This window comes from Felis catus, chromosome A2, assembly GCF_018350175.1.
Source record: "Felis catus isolate Fca126 chromosome A2, F.catus_Fca126_mat1.0, whole genome shotgun sequence".
Classification (NCBI taxonomy): domain Eukaryota; kingdom Metazoa; phylum Chordata; class Mammalia; order Carnivora; family Felidae; genus Felis; species Felis catus.
The window spans coordinates 111,859,781-111,885,248 of record NC_058369.1 but is presented as its reverse complement, the minus strand read 5'-3'; the positions used below and the strand labels follow the sequence as shown (position 1 = coordinate 111,885,248).

Genomic DNA, 25,468 nt, shown 5'->3' with positions numbered 1-25,468 from the left:
ATCGGTTATCAAAAATCTCCCAACAAATAAGAGTCCAGGACCAGATGGCTTCCCAGGGGAGTTCTACCAGACGTTTAAAGCAGAGATAATACCTATCCTTCTCAAGCTATTCCAAGAAATAGAAAGGGAAGGAAAACTTCCAGACTCATTCTATGAAGCCAGTATTACTTTGATTCCTAAACCAGACAGAGAGCCATTAAAAAAAGAGAACTACAGGCCAATATCCCTGATGAATATGGATGCAAAAATTCTCAATAACATACTAGCAAATCGAATTCAACGGCATATAAAAAGAATTATTCACCATGATCAAGTGGGATTCATTCCTGGGATGCAGGGCTGGTTCAACATTCGCAAATCAATCAACGTGATACATCACATTAACAAAAAAAAAGAGAACCATATGATCCTGTCAATCGATGCAGAAAAGGCCTTTGACAAAATCCAGCACCCTTTCTTAATAAAAACCCTTGAGAAAGTCGGGATAGAAGGAACATACTTAAAGATCATAAAAGCCATTTATGAAAAGCCCACAGCTAACATCATCCTCAATGGGGAAAAACTGAGAGCTTTTTCCCTGAGATCAGGAACACGACAAGGATGCCCACTCTCACCACTGCTGTTTAACATAGTGCTGGAAGTTCTAGCATCAGCAAGCAGACAACAAAAGGAAATCAAAGGCATCAAAATTGGCAAAGATGAAGTCAAGCTTTCGCTTTTTGCAGATGACATGATATTATACATGGAAAATCCAATAGACTCCACCAAAAGTCTGCTAGAACTGATACAGGAATTCAGCAAAGTTGCAGGATACAAAATCAATGTACAGAAATCAGTTGCAGTCTTATACACTAACAATGAAGCAACAGAAAGACAAATAAAGAAACTGATCCCATTCACAATTGCACCAAGAAGCATAAAATACCTAGGAATAAATCTAACCAAAGATGTACAAGATCTGTATGCTGAAAACTATAGAAAGCTTGTGAAGGAAATTGAAGAAGATATAAAGAAATGGAAAGACATTCCCTGCTCATGAATTGGAAAAATAAATATTGTCAAAATGTCAATACTACCCAAAGCTATCTACACATTCAATGCAATCCCAATCAAAATTGCACCAGCATTCTTCTCGAAACTAGAACAAGCAATCCTAAAATTCATATGGAACCACAAAAGGCCCCGAATAGCCAAAGTAATTTTGAAGAAGAAGACCAAAGCAGGAGGCATCACAATCCCAGACTTTAGCCTCTACTACAAAGCTATCATCATCAAGACAGCATGGTATTGGCACAAAAACAGACACATAGACCAATGGAACAGAATAGAAACCCCAGAACTAGATCCACAAGCGTATGGCCAACTCATCTTTGACAAAGCAGGAAAGAACATCCAATGGAAAAAAGACAGCCTCTTTAACAAATGGTGCTGGGAGAACTGGACAGCAACATGCAGAAGGTTGAAACTAGACCACTTTCTCACACCATTCACAAAAATAAACTCAAAATGGATAAAGGACCTAAATGTGAGACAGGAAACCATCAAAACCTTAGAGGAGAAAGCAGGAAAAGACCTCTCTGACCTCAGCCGTAGCAATCTCTTACTCGACACATCCCCAAAGGCAAGGGAATTAAAAGAAAAAGTGAATTACTGGGACCTTATGAAGATAAAAAGCTTCTGCACAGCAAAGGAAACAACCAACAAAACTAAAAGGCAACCAACGGAATGGGAAAAGATATTCGCAAATGACATATCGGACAAAGGGCTAGTATCCAAAATCTATAAAGAGCTCGCCAAACTCCACACCCGAAAAACAAATAACCCAGTGAAGAAATGGGCAGAAAACATGAATAGACACTTCTCTAAAGAAGACATCCGGATGGCCCACAGGCACATGAAAAGATGTTCAGCGTCGCTCCTTATCAGGGAAATACAAATCAAAACCACACTCAGGTATCACCTCACGCCAGTCAGAGTGGCCAAAAGGAACAAATCAGGAGACTATAGATGCTGGAGAGGATATGGAGAAACGGGAACCCTCTTGCACTGTTGGTGGGAATGCAAATTGGTGCAGCCGCTCTGGAAAGCAGTGTGGAGGTTCCTCAGAAAATTAAAAATAGACCTACCCTATGACCCAGCAATAGCACTGCTAGGAATTTATCCAAGGGATACAGGAGTACTGATGCATAGGGCCACTTGTACCCCAATGTTCATAGCAGCACTCTCAACAATAGCCAAATTATGGAAAGAGCCTAAATGTCCATCAACTGATGAATGGATAAAGAAATTGTGGTTTATATACACAATGGAATATTACGTGGCAATGAGAAAAAATGAAATATGGCCTTTTGTAGCAACGTGGATGGAACTGGATAGTGTGATGCTAAGTGAAATAAGCCATACAGAGAAAGACAGATACCATATGGTTTCACTCTTATGTGGATCCTGAGAAACTTAACAGGAACCCATGGGGGAGGGGAAGGAAAAAAAAAAAAAAGAGGTTAGAGTGGGAGAGAGCCAAAGCATAAGAGACTGTTAAAAACTGAGAACAAACTGAGGGTTGATGGGGGGTGGGAGGGAGGAGAGGGTGGGTGATGGGTATTGAGGAGGGCACCTTTTGGGATGAGCACTGGGTGTTGTATGGAAACCAATTTGTCAATAAATTTCATATAAAAAAAAAAAAGAAAATATCTGTTGGTCAGCTGAGAAAGTTTTGAAGAATTAATCTGATTATTATCTACCTGTGATCATGTGGGTAGTAAGGTATAAAATCCCTCTTTTCTGACTCTGTTTCAGATGCCATATGACATGGTCACTGCTGACAGGGGCTTAAATGGGAAAAACCATTTGGAAACCCATAAGAAAAACTGGTTCATTAAAAAGGGAGTGTTGTGGGGTGCCTGGGTGGCTCAGTCGGCTAAGCGTCCGACTTCAGCTCAGGTCACGATCTCACAGTTCGTGGGTTCAAGCCCCGCGTCGGGCTCTGTGCTGACAGCTCAGAGCCTGGAGCCTGTTTCAGATTCTGTATCTCCCTCTCTCTCTGCCCCTCCCCCGTTCATGCTCTCTCTCTGTCTCAAAAATAAATAAACGTTTAAAAAAAAAAAAAAAGATATGGACTGTTCTCATTTTGAGGCTATTAAAGTAAAGCTGTTATGAATATTCATGTGCAATACCTATGCTTTCATTTCTCTTGGATAAATACCTAAGACTGAATAGTTGGACCATATGGTAAGTGTATGTTTAAATTTCTAAGAAACTGCTAAATTGTCTTACAAAGTAGTCATATCATTTTACATTACAGCTAGCAGAATATAAGAGTTCTAGTTTCTCCAAACTTTAGTCTTTTTAATTTATCCTTTCTGATAGGTATACAGTGGTATCTTATTGTGGTTTTAATTTGTATTTATTGACTAATAACGTTGAACCTCTTTTCTTGTGCTTCTCATCATGAATATATTTGCTTTATTAAAGTGTCCAAAATTTTTCCTAGTTTTTTGTGTAGATTGTTTTCTTATAACTGAGTTCTGAAAGTATTTTTAATATATTCTAAATATACTTCCTATGTATTCAAATATACAAATTTGTAAATAGTTTCTCCTAGCTTTTGGCTGGTCTTTTCTGTCTCTTAAGAATGTCTCTTGGGGGCGCCTGGGTGGCGCAGTCGGTTGGGCGTCCGACTTCAGCCAGGTCACGATTTCGCGGTCTGGGAGTTCGAGCCCCACGTCGGGCTCTGGGCTGATGGCTCAGAGCCTGGAGCCTGTTTCCGATTCTGTGTCTCCCTCTCTCTCTGCCCCTCCCCCGTTCATGCTCTGTCTCTCTCTGTCCCAAAAATAAATAAAAAACGTTGAAAAAAAAATTTTTTTTTTAAATTTTAAAAAAAAGAATGTCTCTTGAAAATCAAAAGTTTTACTTTTGATGAAGTTCAAGTCATCAATTTAGTATTTTTATGAATCATGTTTTTGGAATCAAATCTCAGAAATTTTTGCCTAACTCAAGATCACAAGGATTTTCTCCTGTTTTTTTCTGAAGTCTTATAGTTTTAGGCTTTACATAAGCCCAAGATCCATTCTGAAAATTTGATTTATCTCAATATACAAAAAATGAAATTTATTGATGTGGTGTCACTGAAGAAATACATGTAGATAGTTAGGTGGCCAAAGTTACAATCATAAGTTTTGTGATAGAGATTTTTAGGATTGTTTGAAAATCCTACCTCCTGAGATGTTTTACATATATTTTGTCTAATTTTTTTCCGTTTTAAGCAGCAGAGTAAATTCAGTTCCTATTTTTCCACCTTGCCCAAAGGTCCTCTATTCTTTTTTTTTCATGTTTATTTATTTTGAGACAGAGGGAGAAAGAGAGAGAGGGAGAGAGAGAGAGGGAGAGAGAGAGAGAGAGAAAGAGAGAGAGAGAGAGAGAAAGAGAGAGAGAGAGAGAGAGAGAGAGAGAACACACATGCAGAAGGGGCAGGGAAAGGGAGAAAGAGAATCCCAAGCAGGCTCCATTCTCAGCATGGAGCCCAATGTGGGGTTTGATCCCACAGCCATGAGATCATGACCTGAGTCAAAATCAAAAGTTGGACACTCAGCCAACTGAGCCTCCCAGGTGCCCGTCTGTTATTTATTTTTTAAAAGCACTAACTATACAATCTCTGTAATTACTTCCTACCTGGAGAAATGGAAGCAAAACAAAACAAAAAACCAGAAGGATGTGGTACCAAGGGTGTGGAGAAAATACCAGGCCAAAGGGGTTGGAGAATAACTATGTCCTATCACAGGAATTCAAAGAAGCCAAAAATGTGTAGAATAAAGTAAAAAGGTAAGAGATGAGTCTAGAGAGGATGAGAGAAATGAGATTACTGAAGACCTTCTAAGGCATATAATGGATTTCTAATTATATCCTAAGAATAACTGAAGTCACTGAGAGGCTGTAAACAGGATAGTTGTGATTAGATTTGCAATTTTTAAAGAGTTACTTTTAGTGACAGAGTAAAAAAAAACAAAAAACAAAAAACAAAAAAAAAACAAAAAACATTATAGTGGGGTAAGATATTCAGAAACCAGTAAGGAAATGTGAAACACTTTGAACAGATATATGAATAAAGTCAGGGCTGTGGATGAGAGGTTAAGAGTGTACTGTGACCAAAGGCAAATAATCAGGAACAAAGGAAGCATATTTCTGACATGGTTAAGAGAGAGCATGTGAGGTTTAGTGGTACATTAGAAAACAGAGAGTCTGGGGAGTCTTTAATGATAATGAATGGAGTTCATATTATATGAATCACAAAATTAAATATTGAGCAAATTGAAGGTTTTTTGTGGAGGAGTGTCGGAGAAGTTCTTTAGGTTGGTAATAAGACAGCCCGTGTATTAAAAGAGATGAGGATGAATTTCAAGGACATTTGAAGACAGCTACAGATATTGAATCAAACCAATATAGGATTTAGACTGATTTGCTAAAATGGGAAAGAAATCAGAACAAAAATCTCTTTAGTCTTAAAGCCTCACAATTTATTCACACTCATTAAAGCAATCTCATTTCTCAATTCTGCCATATTTATAAATGATTATCTTACACACCTAAAATACTGCTTAGCCCCCAAAATGTTTTATGTATTTTAAGTATCTTTACCATACCACTTTGTAATATTTTCTATATTATGCAAAGCATTTCTGACTATATTTAGCATTATTTCCAACTACATGATTCTGATTAAGCTTAGCATCTTAATTATAAAAATCCCATCCATCCATTGATTTATACCCTAAACTGCTTTAGCATTTATAGATTAATGGTAATAAAATGATTAATAGTCAAATAAAACAAATTAACATCTTAATGACTCTCATTATTTATCTATGAAGGCAAACGACAATAGACTGATGCATGTCCATTTCCCCTTTCCTTTAGGGCAAATATCCTTAAGAAACTGATCTCTTTTGTGAAGAAAATATGTTGTGTACTAAAATTTGAGGTTTGGGGACCACCCAGGAGGCTCAGTCATTTAAGTGTCCAACTCTTGATTTTAACTCAGGTGGTGGTCTCATAGGTTCATGAGTTCAAGCCCCACATCTGGCTCTGGGCTGACAGTGAGGAGCCTGCTTGGGACTCTCTCCCTCTCTCTCTTTCTCTCTCTCCCTCTCTCCCTGCCCCTCCCCTACTTGTGTTCTCTCTCTCTCTCAAAATAAATAAGCTTAAAAAAATAAAATAAAATTTGAGATTTGACTATTTGATTCAAAAATCACCATTATAAAACAACTAGTGATTTTTTTCCCTCAGTCTAAATTATAATTACTATTTTCAAAACCAAAATACTACATCACATCAATGAAACAAATGCTCAGGTTCAATAAAATTATTATCACCACAGACTTCAAATTAAAAATGACAATTCAGTAACTGTACAGGTAAATATACATCCTTTATCACACTATGTCTGATGGTTGAGCTAGATGCCATTAATATATGACTCACCATACCCCAGGAAGTCATTTAGGAGATGTCCTGATACACAAACAGCACATTAACCTGAGTTTTGAATACGTCTTAGCAATATAAAAGTGATAACACTCAGCATCACGTGTGGTAACCAGGCCTTTAAGCATCAGATTTCCATCACTTTCAAAATAGATAAGATGGATGTAAAGAATTTTTCTTTTCAATTTAAGTGCTACTTTTATCATGATCTTTCAAAACTCAGGGGATCTTTGATGTTCATAGACAGATGAATGGATAAAGAAGATGTGGTAAATATATACAATGGAATGTTACTCAGGCATAAAAAATAACGGTATCTTGCCACTTGTGACAATATGAATGAACCAGAGGGTACTATGCTAAGTGAATAAGTCAGACAGATAAAGATAGATACCATATGATTTCTTACATATGGAATCTAAAACACAAAGCAAACAAAAACAGAAATGGAATCATAATTCCAAAAAAACTGGTGATTGCCAGAGGGAAGGGGTTGAGGGAATGGGCAAAATAGGTGAAGGGTATTAAGAGGTACAAACTCCGTTATAAAATAAGTCACATGGAATGAAAAATACAGCATAGGGAATATAGACAATAATACTGTGATAATGTTGTATGGTGATGGATGGTAACTACACTCATCATGGTGAGCAAAGCTTCATGTATAGAATTGTCAAAGAACTATGTTGTACACCTGAAACTAATACAACATTGTATTTCAACCATACTTCAATTGAAAAATAAAAAATATTAAATGTTAGTTGTTGTTACTACTAAAAAACCTATTCCATTTTTTAGTACAAAATTTAACTTGGCTTCAAGATGATCACATTTTTATTCATAGGCTAATAACACAACACAAATATTCCAGTTGTTATTATTGATTCTAAATGCATCTCATCTTCCTTCTTGTTGGAAGTGCTGACTGAACTGAGTCTATAGGAATCTAACTCTGATTAAGCCCACATAACATGAGGTCAGAAAGAAGACAAAATCAACGTAAGACTTCACTATTTAGGCAATATTGCTTTCCCAACCCATGAATTCAACTGTAAGTGCTTTAGAGTCACTTGGGGAATTCACTTTAAGTGCTCATTTCTCTTGAATATTATCACACTATCAATAGTTTTCAATTCATAGCAATTCCAATATGCAGACAGGATTGAGAACAGCTATTAGACTTAACCCAGGAATGAAAATCTTTAGCATACATAACAATATGCTGGGTAGGGAAACCTCTGTCTACCACCAGATACTGTGATTCCGCAACTCAAGAGTGGGTCCAGAAATCTGTCTTTTAGCAAGCAGGTCATTTTGAGATAGGAGGTGTATAGATCGAGCAAGAATCACTGTCCTTAACACAAAACAAGCTTTGTATTTTTCTGATCTCTGTTTATTAAGGCCTGTCTAAAGTACACATCCCCAGTTTCAGAGGAAAAATAAGACCCAGAGAGTCAGAAAGGAGAGTGAAATCAGAGGCAGGGTGACATGTGAGCACTCCAGCACTTTCACTACATCCACACAATGTAATGAAGAGCAGTTGAACAAAGAATAAAATTCCCAGATGAGAAGTTCCTTCTGTGCAAGCCCTAACCACTATGACTATGATCCAATAAAATGTCCTAGAATCTGCACCAGAAATTACTTCTCCTTGTGAGGTAAGATGAGGACTAGAGAGAGGCCTTGTGCTAAATGCTAGTGTTTTCTTTGTAATTACTGTTACTATAAAGTCTCAGTTGATTTCTTCAAGACTCTAATAGCACTCTATGAACTTTAATTTTTCATAACTTTAAATAAATTAAGAACCCAAAGATGGCATATTTTAGCATGTAAATGTACAACTTCATGCCACGATGATTCCAACATTCATCAAAACCAACTTTCTCTCCTTAGAGAACCCTGAATTGTAACATTCCAGGCCAATATTTTACTGAGGTAAAATAACTAATCCACTGTTTTACTTGGGTATTATTCATTGCCATATCCTATCAGAAAAAGAACTGCTCCCCCTGGGTATTCATGATGAAAACTAAAACTGATTGTTTAAATGCAACAAAATGTCTTGGGAGACACACGAAGAGAAATACTTAATCTGGAATGAATTCATACCTTGGATGAGAAACGACAAGAGGTAAACAGCACATGCATAGAGCCTGAGATATAGTTAAGTGCTCAACAGCCTTGTATCGTACGGTGACCACTCCCTCACTGCCCGCCCAGGTGGGCTCCCCAGACTCCACCGAGGTGGACAAGTCCTTGTCCAAATCCTTCCGGGAGGTGCTGCCGCCACCACCCACCACCATGCGTAAGGACGGCAGATTCTCCTGTTGCCCGGCCCTAGGCTGGGGCGGCGCTCAGCCCCTTTCGCCCAGCGAGTTTGATCACAGCAAGCAAGGCCCGGCCCTTGAGGCTAGCACCTGCGTCTCCCGGAAGCTCCACCGCCTAGTCCCTAGAGCAAGGCCCCGGGACCGATGCCCCGGGACCGAGGAAGCACCGCCCACGCCCATCAGCGAGTCCCCGCCCACCCGGCTCCTCTCTGGCCCCCTGCCCGCTGCCCCCGGCGCCGCAGACTCGGCCGACCACACGTAGGGCTGTGGGGTCCCTCGCCGCGACCCGCTGACAACTCAAGTTTCCCCCCCACCCCACTGCCCACCCCTCCCACATTTGTTGGGTGGACCTCCAAGTGATGGTGGCGGCGCTGCCGCCGCCGCCGCCGCCGGAGCAGGCTCGGCTAACAGAAGGCCTCAGTCGTAACCGGAAGTCCCTGGCCCGCCTCAACCCCGGCACTTCCGCCCCCAGTGCCAAAATCAAGGGGTTGGCGGGTGCCTACCGAGCCAGTAGACCGCTCAGCGTCCGAAGCAAGCACAATGACAAGGGAGGTCGGGCACCCCTGTCCAGAAAGTCCTCAGTCCCAGAACGGCCACTCGAAACCCAACTGGGTCGGCAGCCCCGCCCAGCTTCCCATCTGCCTCAACTTGGCCTACCTACCCAGTGCGAACAGCGCCTTCCTGGTGGACGAGGAGCTCTTCCCACCCGCGCGCGCTCCGCTCCTTTCCGCTAGCAGCGCCAAGACCAGAGCAAGAAAGAGGGCATGCGCGGGCGTCCTGGCCGTGCTGCCCACGGGCAAGTGGGATCGTGACTTCCAAAGTTTTAAAGTGGGCCCTTTTTATTTTAATATTATAGTGTCAGTGATGATAGAGCCTATGGCCTAATGGAAAAGCATGAGATCTAAAAGTCAGTAGAAATATGGCAAGAAGACCAAAGCAACATGAGTAGAAAGAAAAAGGCACAATATGGAACCCTGAAAAAGTCTAAGGCCCCGTCCATTGTAATACTGTGTGTTTGTGATATTTCTTCTCGGATAAGAAAAAACGAATCGACAGTGGCTAACAACATATGGTATTGCTTGCTATGTCGTTTTCTTTATTCCAAGGGCAACACTGAACCAGCTCATATTTTCCATACTACCCATAGCATGCCAAGTTCAAACCTGATACCCAAACAAGGTCAAAGTCACCACACTGTGAACTACAGTTGGAACAAAACAAATCATGCAAATTTTTTTTTTTACCTATAAAGTACAGATAAATTGTCAGAAACTTTAAAAACCACTTGATCTTTTTTCTCTAACATCTTAATTTAACTATAGTATCTGATCTTCCCTGCGATTTTCAATTGTCTCCCATATTATAACTGTACCTTGTAATGAATTGAAAGAAGTGTATCATCTACTTCCTGGTGGATTCCAACTGAAGATAACCAATCTGGAGATAACAGTCCCAAGAGCCACTTCAAAGTCAACTGCCCACGGAGAAAAATAACAGATCAAATCATGGTGCATAATCATAAATCCAAGTAGGAGTAACAGAGACTAAATTTTAAAGCCTTGAGAAATAGATAAACTGGGACTGCATACATTTGTGAGATAAATTTTAAGGAGACTTGAGAATAGAGCTATCCACATGGCCACAGGTGTGGCAACTTAATTTTTAACGTCCTTTACGTTAGGGCACCTGGGTAGCTCAGTCCATTAAGCCTCCCACTTTGGTTCAGATCATGATCTCCCAGTTGGTGAGTTCCAGTCCTGTGATGTGCTGACAGCTCTGAGCCTGGACCCTACTTTGGATTCTGGTTCTCCCTTTCTCTGCTCTTTACCCATTCATATTCTCTCTCTCTCTCTCTCTCTCTCTCTCTCTCTCTCTCTCTCTCTCTCTCTCTCTCTCTCTCTCTCCCCCCCCCCCCCCCGCACACACGCTCTCTCTCAAAAGGAAAAACCATTAAAAAAATTTAAAACTAATGAAGTTATTTGCATTAATAGTATGTGAGTGAGCCCGTGTGGCTCTAAAAGACAGAGGTGGGATAGACTCAAATTTGGATCTGAGAACTGTGTGAAATCCTGAGGGAATGTATTCAAAGAGATCTAGAAAGTGGGTAACAAAAGTGTGTAACAAGCCATTTTGCCAAATAAGATGACTGATGTGATATCATTGCCACTGGGATGGGATTAAAAATAAATTTGTTTTAAAAGTTAGGATTTTTCTCTTGACATAGAGCAACACTTGTAAGACCGCTCTGGAGGCTCATCATCTTTCAGGACCCACAGAGATAATCACAGTAATGGCTTCCACCATGATGATGGTTTTCTCCATCCATGATACTAACCAATATGGAGATTCCATAATCCTCAAATGATAGCTATAAGAAGCCACAAAGAGGCTAAAGACAGTGGCAGGAGAACCAAAAAACCCTGCCCAAGGAAGGCTGGTGAGTCAAGAAGCAGAAAGATGGCTAGGAACCATTTCACTTCAAAGTTCCACTTTGTTTGTTTTGAAACAGCCAGCATTTTAAAGCTTAAGTAAATCACTTAAATTTAGAAGAGACAATATGGGACAGAAATAAATCTAAATGATACTGTTGGTATCTTTACTTAAACAAAGTTATTTAATAAAAAATATCTAGTTAACCTAATACAATATTCTTCATTGAAGAAAAAAAAAAAGGTGATAAAAGGCTTCCAAACTCAATGCAAATAAAATTGAATATTCAAATTCCATAGACTGAAAATTATTGAAGAAATACTATGTTAGACTCTGCCAGGTGCTGTTTTCAGAAAGATGAAGGCATGAGTTAGTGGGAAGCATTGTAACTTGGTAATCAAACCCCCTGGGTTCCGACTTTGAATCCCAACAGGAGCATTTACACATTTGTGAACTCCTTCATTTTGAGACTCCTTTTAAAAATGGGAAATAAGAGAATCTTCTGCATAAGATTGTTGTATTAAATGAAATAATACATGCACAGCACTTAATATATAGTAAGTATTCAATAACTATTATTCTTATTGCAAAATGGTAAGGTTTTTATGGTTGTTTTCTAGTTTCTTGGGAGGAGTAACTCCCCTCCATTACTCATAGGTAACTCCTGTGAAAGATAAAGGAGGAGAAAACAGAATTGAGCTGGGAAAAGCTTGAGACTAGAATACTAATCTGACATCTGTGAAAGAAAAAAGAAAGAGGAGGAATGAAGACTACACAGGAAAACCTCATACTATGATGCAAACCTGAAAAAAAAATCAGCAAACGTAATAGGGAATTCTGGAGCAAATATGATCTATTAAAAAGTCTCATGTTAGGCACAAATGGCCAACCTCTGGTACTCCTTTTTTGCTGAGGCTGACTAGAAAGAGTACATGCTGAATATACTTGAATGCTACAGTGACTCCTAAGGCACCGAGGATGGAGCCCGTTGGCTCATTGCAATCTTTGCACTTGAAAGAGAAATCCAATCAGTGTACTTCCATGGTCACCATTTGTTTTCAAATTCTAATAAGGGAAACCAAAATTACACAAGGGAAGAAACAAATATATACCGTGCCAGATGTTTTGTGTGTGCTTTGGAGAAAGATAAAGCAAGTTAGGGAGTGCAAGGCAGAGGGAGCACTAGTTTATATAGGATGGTCAGGGGTGCTTCCCTGATAAGCCAGCACCATCCAGGACCTGAAGGAAGAAAGGGAGTGAGCGAGGTGGATATCTAACAGATGAATATTGCAGTCATAGGCAACAGAAATGTAAAGACACTAGTATAGATATTGTGCCTACATGTTTGAGGAATAGCAAAGAGACCAGCATAGCCAAAGCTGAGTGAGGGAGGAGGAAAATAAGAGATGAGTTCTCACGGGTAGGGGGTGGGAAAATAGTGTTTCATGTAAAATGGTGCCTTTTAAGACATAGTGATAACGTTTACCCCAAGAGAGATAGAAAGAAGCTTACTCAGTGTCCCCACTTGACTGTTAATAAATATATTAAGATGTTCAGAGCTGAACTCCTGATCTTCACCCTCCCCCACATCTGCTCTTCCTGGGATCTTTCTCCTTTCAGTTGATCACACACTTTCTTTCCAGTTGCTCAGGCCAAAACCTTGGGATTGCCCTTGACTCCTTTTTCTTCAAATGCCACATACAAGCATAAGCAAATCTTGTTGAATACTCCTCAAAATATATCCCAGATATAACCACTGTATGTCACAGCAACTGCTACCAACAGGTTACCAAAAGACCTGACCTCTGGTCAGGTCCCCCTATCTCTCTCTTGTTCCCCATCAAATTTATTCTGAACACATTAGCCAAAGGGATGATTTTAAACAGTAAGTAAATCTTCAGAAGGCTCCAGTGGATCCTCATCATATTCAAAGTAAAAACCAAGGTGAAAAAAGGCCCTACATAATACAACCTTGCCCCATACTACCTTACTGACTCATCTTCTAGTATTCTTCCTTCAGTTCTTTCGGTCTGGTGGCCTCTGTGATGTTCCTCCAGTATCTCAGTCATTCTTCCACTTTATCTTCTCTGAAATGTTCTCTCAAATGACTCTGAAACACTCTCACTTGATATGCAACTAACTACCTCCCTGCTACCTTCAAGCATTTATTCAAATTACACTTTTCAATTAGACTGTTACATGATAACTCTATTTAAAATAGCAACTTTCAGTATTCGTGATCGTATTTATACTAACCAACTTTTTTCCATATTACTTACCACTCTCAATACCATAACATTTTTTTGTGTGTCTCCTACCTTGTTTACTGATATACACCAAATTCCTAGATCAACCCCACAAGGATCAGGCACATCATAGGCATTCAATAAAAATTTGTTGAAAAAACTTGTATTGTGTATTTTTTAATTTACTGTGCAATGCATTTGCTGTACAATAGAATAACAGGTTATAATTTAAATATATTGATGCACGTAGTACATTCATGTATAATATTATTTTAAATATAGTTCCATTTTCTTATTAAGTAGGAGTGTTTGTGAATATGTTAAGTTAAACCGATTAAGTTGCCCACTTTTTTAGGTCAAAAATGGTTAGATTTTTGGAAGTTACATATGTCTCAACTTAATACTAATATTTTCCCCATATTGTAAATGAATAGTATAATGGAAAAAAACTTTTGAAAAATTATTAAATTGCAAAGTCACACATATACTGTCCAATATCCAAGTCTACAAGGAATTTATGGACTTGAGGATAACTGTCAAACCTACAATGTTTATTACAAAAGAAAGTCACATTTAAAAATAATGTGCCAAAATATAGTATAGGAAATGAGATTAAAAAGGAAATTATTTGGGGGTAGGTTTATAACATCCTGAGGGATCTTTTTCTTCATACCACTTTAGTTTTCCACATGTTTTTCAAAAAGAAAGACTTTGGAGACGGTTCAAACAACAACCAATGTAATAACTAGTATAAGTGAAATTTGTAAAATAGATTTATTCCAAAAGATAACTGAAATGGAACTATTTCGTGTGAAAAAGAAAAACCTGAGACAAAAAAAAAAAGGATTTAATATCTGACTGTAAGCCAGTTTTATAAGTGACACTGTAAAAACAGATCTAAAGTAGTGCATCTATCTGTTTAATCCTTCAAATCATTGACTGGTTTTTTTTCAGGTACCAGTAGAAAAGACACCACAAAGTAAAGAGATCTGAGATACACTGGGAGAATATTTTTTCTCATATATTAATCTGAATTTGAGAGGTACAGCTCTACTCCATTATATCATGCCAAGTTCCAACTTTCTGTTGTTCTGCCATCACATAGGGCAGGATTCAATAAACTACAGCCTGAGAATCAAATTCTGCCTACCACCTTCTTTTTAAATAACATTCTATTGGAACTCTGCTATACCCATTCATTTATATATTTTCTGTAGCTGTTTTCATCTTTTTTTAAATGTTTTTATTTATTTTTGAAGGAGAGACAGAGCATGAGCAGGGGAGGAGCAGAGAGAGAGGGAAACAGAATTTGAAGCAGGCTCCAGGCTCTGAGCTGTCAGCACAGAGCCCGATGCGGGGCTCAAACTCACGTACTGTGAGATCATGACCCGAGCTGAAGTCGGACGTCTAACCGACTGAGCCACCCAGGCACCCCATGTTTTCATCTTACAATGGTAGAGTTTAGTAGTTATGACAGAGATTGTACAAACCTGAAACAGGTACTATCTGGCGCTATATAGAAAAAGTCTTTCAGTCCTTGCCATAGTGTGTTGTCCTTGTCTGCATGGTCAGCGCTAACTCGCTGCCAGAAGAGAGCAAAGAGCCAAGTGGGAGGCAAGCAATTTCATTTCCAAAGACCAACTTGAACTTGCACATATTATGTCTCATTGATTTCACTGTCGTGGGCTAGACATATGCCCAGCTAAAATGCAGTGGGTCAGAAATGGGCCCAACTAACATATGTGTGGGTAGGTCTGTTACTAAAAGGAAAAAGGATAAGTAGATGCCAGGGAATGCTGAGCAGTTTCTGCCACAATTATGAGGGGGAAAGAGTGGTTTAGGTGGAAATAAGAGGGAAATGATAAATAAGCCTCTTGAAGCAACTGCCTTCATTGAATGGATTTTGACAATTAGAAGCACTTCACAAAGTAAAAGACTGCTTTCCGGGAATTTTGCCTCTTCTTTACTTATTCCTACTTAAGTGTAATTCACCCAAAACCTAGTAATACTAATATTTTAAAGAGCATATCATCATATTTGGTATTTGTTTTCAGTGACTATAAATAAGCCTTGAGTCTCTGCAATGGTAATGTTAGCTTGGTGTATGCCTCCCATGCAGAACCTCTCCTTGTTACTCTAACACCTCAGTGTAATTTCAAAGACAGTACCTACAGATTCAGTTGCTTCACTTCAGGAGCATTTTTCCATTCCTTGTCCATCACACATATGTGTGATGTGTCCAACACACATATACACGTGTAAACAAGATACATGCTCAACAACTTAATATTCGCTTATATGTTTGAGTGTCTTATCTTAGCAAGTCCCCCTAATAAGTATCCCAAGGAATGTGAAGATAGGCTTATTAAATAGGGCAGAGTCAGCAAACTACATTTCAAGGGTTAAATCCTGCCCACTGCCTGATGTTGGAAATAAAGTTTTAGAGAACGCAGCCATTCTTTTTCATTTACATATGGTCTATGGCTACTTTTATACTACAAAATCAAAACTGAGTAGTTCAGCAGAGATTCTATGACTTGCAAAAAGCCTAAATTACTATTTTGCCAATTAAAGAAAGTTTGCCAATCCCTGAACTACAGCATCCTGAGGAGCCCTTACTTTCATTTGAACTCAGGATTATAAGTAGAATAGCAAGCAGTTAGTTTGAATGTAAGCAAGAATTTCTTAACTCTAAATATAAACAAACCCTAGAATTTATTTCCTTTTACATTTCCTGAAAATTTTCCTGGAGCTTCCAAATGGCAGAAAAGGCAGTTATTCCATTTGTAAATATTTTAATAAAATGAATAAGTTTCTTGAGGTTTAATGGTTCCTTCCAAAGGGATGAAATGTTTTAAATCATTTTTATAAATTTACTACATTTACTGTGTATATTTACTGTGAAACCAAATATCCACAAAAGCATTTTAAAAAGAGTAGATGTTTCAAAATAAACAGAGAAAAACAATTTCACTTATTTCTATTCTATCATTATATTTATAAACAAAAAATAGAGTCAGTCATTATAATTTAGATTTTAACATTTGTGTCACCATGATTAGAACCTTAAAGGATAAACTCAGATTATTGTGGTATAAACAGAAGTGTTTTCTTGGGATGTTATGATTAAAATTAAGAGAGAGGTATTTTTAAATTATTGCTACAGGCATACCTATTAAGATATTTTTATGTTTCCTAATATTTTAATATTAATATTTCAACCCCATCCTGTGTAGTGTTTCATTAATTCTGCTACAGTCCCTAATTTCATTAATTTTCTTTTGTGATAAGATTGTTGAAATATTCATCCCCTTTCATAAAATCCAAAAAATCCAAGAGAAGTGCCTCTTTAGATTCCCATGATAGCTTTTTACACCTATTGTATTAAATTTTACTTCTAAATATCTGTCATGTTTCCCTTCAGTAAGTGTCCTAATGTATTTTATTGCCAAACTAGATTCTCACAAGACGAGGTATTTAATCCACTTATGTTGGCATTTAAAACAGAAATGTTGGGGCGCCTGGGTGGCGCAGTCGGTTAAGCGTCCGACTTCAGCCAGGTCACGATCTCGCGGTCTGTGAGTTCGAGCCCCGCGTCAGGCTCTGGGCTGATGGCTCGGAGCCTGGAGCCTGTTTCTGATTCTGTGTCTCCCTCTCTCTCTGCCCCTCCCCCGTTCATGCTCTGTCTCTCTCTGTCCCAAAAAAAATAAATAAACGTTGAAAAAAAAATTAAAAAAAAAAACAAAAAAAAACCAAAAAAAACAGAAATGTTATGGGGCACCTAGGTGGCTCAGTTGGTTAAACTTTCGACTTTGGCTCAGGTCATGATCTCATGGCATGAGTTTGAGCCCCATGTAGGGCTCTGTCCTGACAACTCAGAGCCTGAAGACTGCTTTGGAAAGAGTCTCTGCCCCTCCCCAGCTGGCACTCTGTCTCTCTTTCTCTCAAAAATAAATAAACATTTTTTAAAAATTTTAAGAGAAAAGTTATGAGAAACATTTAACAACTACAAATCAAATTAATCCTCCCATTTACTTATTCTTTAGCCACTGTTGAAATTTCAATTCATTTTTTCTTATTTTTCAGTCTGCTCTTTGAAAGAGGTTGGGTAAAAATCAACAGGCAATCATAATCAAGAATCTCATTTTCATTAACATCTTTCAAGAATATAAATTTCAATTCTTCTCTGCCTGAGTTATCACAATGCACACTGGAGCATGAAAAATAAATGCAAGAGAAAAGAAAATCAACTAAAGGACAAAAGAACAAGAGAGAACACAGAGACGAATGTATTAAAAAATGAATGAAAGAAAAAGAAGAATTCACAACAATACTGCTTTAATAGTATCTAGAAGCACAAACTGGGAGGTTAGGAAGAAAAGGAATTGTGCTGACCTGTTAGAAATAGGCGGTTTCTGGGAGCTGTCCAATGTACTAACTGAACGGTCATACAACTCCCTCCTTAATAGGAATTGATGTCTTCAGGAATTTTTTCTTGAACCAAGGCGCCTCTTTACTCGTCTTTTTAGGCTCTTTTAACCTATCTTTAAAACAATTTTCTAACATGTTTTTCTGCTCTTCTGTGTCTTCTTAAAAATCCCTACGCCGAATAATTAAATAAATATAGCTACTGGCAAAGAAGGAAAAATGAACACTTCTTTGTTAAAATATTAGCGATAATATGAAATTAGTAAAATTTTGTCTTCGTCACACCAAATTTCAAATATCTTTAAGTCTCAAAAATATGATATAAAGATAACTTTAAAATCTCCCTTAAATAGAATTCAATACAGCATAGTTTCCACTGGTAAGTCCTGTAGGGCAGTACAAATCAATGAGGAAAATGACCCAGATGGAAGTGAAGATTTATCTTTGTTCACAAATACCGAGCGGCAATTTAAACATTGCAAGACTTCTCAACAGAGAGTGAGCCGATCGACTTATTGCTTTATCAAAGGGTAAATCGCATTTTTGAGAGGAGATTGAAGTTGTTTTGTTTTGGGGCGCGAGTGTTTGCTTTTGCTCTGCCCCACGACCCCCCCCCCCCGCCACGCTGGGGTTACACAATTAAGCACACTCGGGAGAAAATATTATGAGCTCCCTTCCCCCCCCACCCCATTATCATTTTCCCCTGAATTAAAATCTTCCACTTTACATGAGGAGGATATAAGTAGGGAAAGGAAAGTCAAGTATCTCAGTTGTTAGGCTGATTACAACAAAACAGACTTTGGAAGTCAGGGTTTGTAACGCGGCAGGAGAGCCGTTTAGATGCCCTGGAAGGAGAAAGCCGGTTCCAACAGCGACTCTGGGGAATGCGCTCTCGGCCCCCCCTACCGTGCTTACTTAAGCTAATGGAAGATCTTGCCTTTCAGTAGCCGCTGCACTGGGATACCAGACAAACAGCTCTCCTCGACCCCTGGCAGACAGGGCCCCTCTTCAGGACATCATTAAAAGCACATGCACTTGTTTCAGACCCATTGGCAGCCTCGGGTGGCAAGATTCGGGACTTCTACTCTGAAGCCAAGGAGAAGCCAGAGCGGTGGAAAACATCCTCGCTTTGAAAATCCAAAGCTAAATTAAAGAGCTACATGAGATAAGGAGCCTGAAGAATATTAGTTGGCTGCGGGGGTGAGGAGACACACAAAAAGCACAGCAGGTAAGAGCCGGGGGTTGTTGCCAAAAAGGAACTGTCCCAGGTGGCGAGCGAAAAGGATCTCAGCGTTGGAGGCCTATCCCTTTGAGATTCCCTAGCGCGCTCAAGCTTGCTTGTCTTTTTCCATCAGTTTCGAGAGGACGGACTTTGTCAGAGCCTTCCCTATCGGTGCCACTAATCCTGTTATCAGCTTGGTTATAAATGTTAATTCCCCTGGCCCTTCGGTGATGGTGCCGCATCAGATTGGGAGCTGTTAGGAAGCCCCTCACCAGAATCTCGCCCCTCCCTGCGAGAAACCGATGAGAGGCAGGGCCAAGGCAACGCGATGGCGGCCTATCCAGAGAGGTGCGTGGACGCCACCGTGCTGGACTTCGTCGCAGACCTGTCCCTGGCCTCCCCGGGGCACCCACTCCTCTGCGACTTCGCACCTGGGGTTCCCTTTGGGGACCGAGACCTTGTGCTCCGAGAGGGAAGACGCAGGAGGCTGGCACGCTTTGAGGAGGAGGATCCCGAAGAGGAGGGCGAAGTAGACGAGGGGGAGGAGGAGGAGGAGGAAGAGGAGCATGGGAGAGGCGCGTCCCCGCTGGGCCGTCCCAAGAGGAAAAGGGTGATCACCTATGCCCAGCGCCAGGCAGCCAACATCCGCGAGAGGAAGCGGATGTTCAACCTCAACGAGGCCTTCGATCAGCTGCGAAGGAAGGTGCCCACTTTTGCTTACGAGAAGAGGCTGTCCCGGATCGAGACCCTACGCCTGGCCATCGTCTACATTTCCTTCATGACCGAGCTCTTGGAGAGCTTCGAAAAGAAGGAAACCGGCTGAGTCCGGGTGGGATGGAGGTGTCTGTCCCCTCCTCTCGTGGGCGTGCGCGGGCTTGGGGGTGCATCAGGACCCAGGAGGGTGCGGCCGAGAGACCTGGAGGGACTCTTTAAGACAGAAAGTCTGGCCTTCTGGAGCTTGGTCCGGACTTGAGAAATCCCCACAGCTATCGAGAAGAGTGGCAGCCGGAGAGTTAACATACACGCGATTGCTTTCTAAGGAGCCTGGGGCGCCTTAGGAGGTAGAATTCGCTGGGCCTGTTGAGGCGACAGCCCAGAAGCGGTTTCTGCTGGCCTAGTGGGTGGGGAGCTAATCCTCTCCCCAAACTGTAGACTTAGGGGCCTTCTACGGAGTCCAAACTCTTCTCTTTACCTTAAAAAAAAAAAAAAAAGTAATAAAATAGACATTCCTACTTTTTTTTTTTTTTTTTTTTTTTTTTTTTGCCTCAACAGTCTGTGCTGCCCAATTCTGTGCAGGCGCTCCGCTCAGCTCCCCGTCCGAGCCCTTAGGTAGGTCCTGGAACAGACACAGGGGTGCAGGGTGGAGGGTCTCCTGGGAGACCGAGGGACTCCGGACCTCTTGTTCAATCCTCTTAGGCTTGTCGAGAGACGGAAGGAAGGAAGGAAGTGAAAAGGAACGGAAGTCCAGGGGACAAGCGACCTCTTACAAGGGACATCATTCTCCCCTCTCTTCGCCTTAAGGCGCAGAACCAGAAACCTTGTTGGTGTTCCTCCCGGAGACTGATGCTCGAACTCGGAGGAGGACGGAGAGAGCTCCAGTCCTACCGGCGGGGACGCTCCTGGGCTTGCCAGGATCTTGGGCTGCGAGCTTTGGTCGCGGAGCTGGACTTTCCCCTGCGCTTCCGGGAAAAGGACCTGGTCTTCCCAGGCTCGGCGCAGCTTCAGCGCGCACTTTTACATTTTTATCTGTAGGTAGAGAAGACAGCTTCCTTTCTAGTCACAACTAGGAACAAGAAAATTAAAACTCAGAGGAGGAGATGCATGCTTCCACTTTGCAAATATGTGTGTGATGGAGAGGAGGTTGAAGCAGGACCAAGGTGAGGACCCATCTTCAGTTTGGATCCTCTGCCATTCCACGGTTCTTCCTTCTGGGCAACCTGCTAACACCTGAACTGGGGTTCTTCAGATAGGAGTAGGTAAGTGAGGAGAGGAATCCGAATGAACAAGGCCCACCCAACTGCAAATTCCGTATTTCTTTATTTTGCCACTTCACCTGACACACCTTTGTGCACCCAAACACACACACACACACACACACACACACACACACACACACACACATTCTCCCTATCATACCTTTAGAAATATTTTTATTAATAACTAATATATACTTATCCTAGAAAGTTTGGAAAACAAAAGTTAAAAAAGTAAATAAAATTTAAATCACTCCACATCACCACATAGTTAGCATTTTTATTTCCTTCTAGTCTTTTTTTTCTGTATAGATATGAATTAAATATGCTTAACAAATTTGAGGTACTTTTGGATACTGATCTTTCCCCACACTCATCAGTATAGAAAGAGCCCTTCCCCCCTGACTTTAAATATTATTCAAACACAATTTGATTACTGTATTTTATTGTCATAACGATGTATCACAGCTTAATGCCAGTCCTTTACAGGTACATAGCTAAGATACTTCCTTTTTAAAAAATAAATGGCAATGCAAAGAGCATTCTTCTAGATGTCTTGTCTGCCTGTGATAACTTCCTGATATTAGAGTATAAGAAATAAAATTTCTTCATCAAATGAACATTTCAGTTTGTGGCTACAAATGGCCAGATTGCCTTCCAGGTAGGTTCTGCCAGTCCACACTCTTTCCCACCAGCACTGCCAGGATTTACTTGTCTCTCAAGTGTCTGCATTTAAAACTCTTCTAGTTCTCCTATCTATAGGAACTGAATTAGTTCCGAAATTTTGTCATTTCAGAACTAATTCTAATTGTCTTCCAGAGACAATTTCTTATTTTGACTGTGTCTTTTCACTAGGATTTTTTCCACCTCTACCATAGGAACGTCAGGATAAATAGGTAAAAGAAAAAAATGTAACCAGGTAAGACCAAAAAACAAAAAAAACAAAAACACCCAGCAAAATTAGGGAGTGTATTTTTATTCTCTTGTCACTTTACAAAATAAACTGAAACTTAGACAATGACCTCTGTATCAGTTTTATAAAATAAAATTACTCATTTCCACTTCTTTTTCTAGACAACTTTTTGGCTACTGAGGCCAGTATATCTGTATTTTTAAAGATAAATTTAAAGTTACTCATTTCAATATGTTGACAAAAATAATTATTTCTGAACTTTTCATTAAACAGAATTCTGTTCCCTATCTTCTTATGGAGTGCTAGTGTCTCCATCAATACCTCATGTTTATTCAGTTATTTTTTAATACTTTTTTTAAAAATGTGTCAACATTTTACATATAGTGTGAATGAGTTCAAAACTAAAAGAACTTGCAGAAGCTTCCTTATTTCTCCCCCTTACAGCCCCCCTGAGAATTAAACATCATGTAAAAAAAATCTACGAGTGCTAAGTTTTTAAAAAATGGCTCAAATCCAGGAATCATCATTTTTTTAAAACCAGAAATTAAAGAAAGAAATGCGTGTAGACAAAGGACCTCTAAACCACTGGGTCCTAAAGAGTAAATACAAGCATCCATCACGCTTAATCCTCTCCCTCATGTTACAGACCATTTTGTTACGTTCTTAGTAAGCACATAATATCTTACAGTGAATAGTTCTTCAGCACATAAATAAAATCTAAAGAGCCTCCAAATAGTGATTTCCCCATTATTACCAGAAGAATTATGCCCACAATTCTTCAGTCTGTTAAATCGCATGGAGGTTTTGTTCTCTGTAAATTTTTTGTATGTTTAGAAGCTGCTCTAAAATGCAAAGTCACTTAAGGCATTTTCTTAATCATTGTACTGATAGAATAATTTGAAGCCAAACAAGGATTTTAAACACAGAGAAATGGGTTGACTTATTTCTTACACCAAGTTATCCACAGAGATAAGTCATCTGCATTTTGAACATGAATCCACTACACCTCCAAATCTCAACACTCAACTTTTCTTAAGCAATGCGACCGTTTCAGTTCTTTTCATTTTAGATCCATAAATTCAGCATACTTTTAATTTTTTTAATTCTTTTTTTTTTTTTTACCCTAGTTGACACACATATTACATTAGTTTCAGGTGTACAACAGAATGCCTCAACAACTCTAGACATTATGCTATGTTCACCACAGGTGCAGCTATCATCTGTCAGTGTACTTTGTATTTTTTTTAAAAAAAATGTTGATTTATAGGGGCGCCTGGGTGGCGCAGTCGGTTAAGCGTCCGACTTCAGCCAGGTCCCGATCTCGCAGTCCGTGAGTTCGAGCCCCGCGTCGGGCTCTGGGCTGATGGCTCGGAGCCTGGAGCCTGTTTCCGATTCTGTGCCTCCCTCTCTCTCTGCCCCTCCCCCGTTCATGCTCTGTCTCTCTCTGTCCCAAAAATAAATAAACGTTGAAAAAAAATTTAAAAAAAAATGTTGATTTATTTATTTTGAGAGAGAGAGAGTACAGGGAGGGGCAGAGAGAGAGAGAGGGAGAGAGAGAATCTCAAGCAGGCTCTGTGTCATCAGTGCAGGGCCTGACCCAGGGCTCCATCACAAGAACCATGAGATCATGACCTGAGCCAAAATCAAGAGCTGGATGCTTAACCAACTGAGCCACCCAGGTGCCCCTGTCAGTGTATGTTTTAACACAACTGTTTTTAGTATAACGTAACCTATGTTAACATTGTTTTATTCTTTATCTTTTAAACCAACACCAATAAAATATCAGTAGATACTGGTTTTTTAATACTTTCCACCAGTTTTAAAAAATCCTAATGTCAATTACCTCTGGAAATTCTTAATAATGTTTTTGAAATCTAAAAGTTATTTGGACATTTGGTATCTAAATACCATTTTAGACATTGCATAGAGGTAATTTATTTATATACAATTTACTGACTGAAACCTGCCTTTTGGTCTCAAACTAAATTCCCCATAATTTTCAGGTTACTAGTAGTATTTAGACATTTATACCAAAGAAAAAAAGATCTAAATGAAATCATATTTGAAAGACATAATCAGACTTTCCAAGGAAAGTAAAAATCAGAAGCCTTTGCCATCAACAGGCAGCCATTCAGGATGATCATCTTTTACAACTGCCCAATGTGAAAGCCGATTTTGGCAAAAGTAGCAGTGAAAACTGAATCAAATATTATGTTAGTATTTATGCATAATTTCTGCATGAACATACAATTAAGATCCTAGGATTTGTATTGCCATTTATTATTGCATTTGTCAGCATTTCCATTATTAAAAAAATGTGGTAGAAGGTTTATAACAAAACTATAAAAATTCTGAGATGAAATTTGATAAGCACCGTTTAGCATAACTGTTATTCTTAACTACAAATCTTCAAAGAAAATTTCAAAGGTAATGAAAACACTTGAGTACATTTCACATGTAGGCTTTCAAAATGGACCTGCAATTTGAAAAACTAAGAGACTGTACTTAATACAAAATGCAAATTATTTTATTTTGATCAAAAATAACTGGCAGATTAATGTTGAATTTTTAAGTACTAAATCTCCTTTTTATAGGGTGACATTTCATTAAATTTTCTTTAATGAAAAATAGAAAAGTGTTAAAGGTTTGGTACATATCTATATCTTGGTGCAAGTTCACTCAAAGGTTTCTGAACTTTGCCAACATTTTGGGTGAAGTTAGTCCCAGTTTCTGGTCAGCGCCCTCTCTTCCTGTGAATGCTGAACTAAAAAAGGTTACAAAACAAAAGTCAGCAGTTCTGACCATTTTGTTTTGACTTTGGGGTTTCTTTGAATCCAAAGCTCAAAACCAAACCTGGCGGAGGAGGAGAAGGAAGGGAAAAAAATCCATGCAGGCTGAAATGAATAAAATACCAGAAAGATGGAAAAAGACTTCAAGTCTCTATAAACCAAAGCCTATAAAATTCCACAATCTTCCCTGTGACCCCAAATTTTTAGTTCTGTACCTGAAACATATTCCATAAAGAAATATAAATAATTGCAAAAAATAGTATGAACATATTTTAAAACACTCTTTATGGTTAATATTTGGCAGAATTCCACCTTCAATCTTGCAGAAAGCATAGAACTTTTAATATTCAGTGAAACCAAGAATTTAATAAATATGATGGAAATTATCAGAATAAAATGACTTATGGTTAGTTAGCGCTTTATGGTTTTCAAAGCACCATTCACATACTTCCTCTCATTTGATCCTCCCAATTGGATTTTAACATGATCTAGAGTCCCTCTATTAAATTGAGTCATCAGTGTACCATCTTAAAAATTCATTCACTCATTAAAATCAGCATGATACCAAGATAACCTAAACAGGACCAATGGTCACATATAAGCAACACATTGTTTTCAAAGATATTGTTTCCAAAGATCAAAAGCACCTTAACACACTTTGTG

The 25,468-nt window shown here is 39.3% G+C and overlaps 1 protein-coding gene and 1 pseudogene across 1 annotated transcript; both read left to right on the top strand.

The window, feature by feature from the left end:
* Positions 1-8,778: 8,778 nt before the first annotated feature.
* Positions 8,779-10,102, top strand: LOC123383980 (annotated as a pseudogene).
* A 9,356-nt stretch (positions 10,103-19,458) lies between these two features.
* On the top strand, positions 19,459-20,107 carry FERD3L (Fer3 like bHLH transcription factor). The gene has a single exon (XM_019826099.2). It carries the CDS (start codon positions 19,459-19,461, stop codon positions 19,951-19,953), a length of 495 nt encoding a protein of 164 aa, XP_019681658.1. The 3' UTR covers positions 19,954-20,107.
* Positions 20,108-25,468: the final 5,361 nt, after the last annotated feature.

Coding starts and splice junctions, on each gene's coding strand:
- FERD3L (XM_019826099.2), top strand. CDS start 19,459: ATGGCGGCCTATCCAGAGAGGTGCGTGGACGCCACCGTGCTGGACTTC.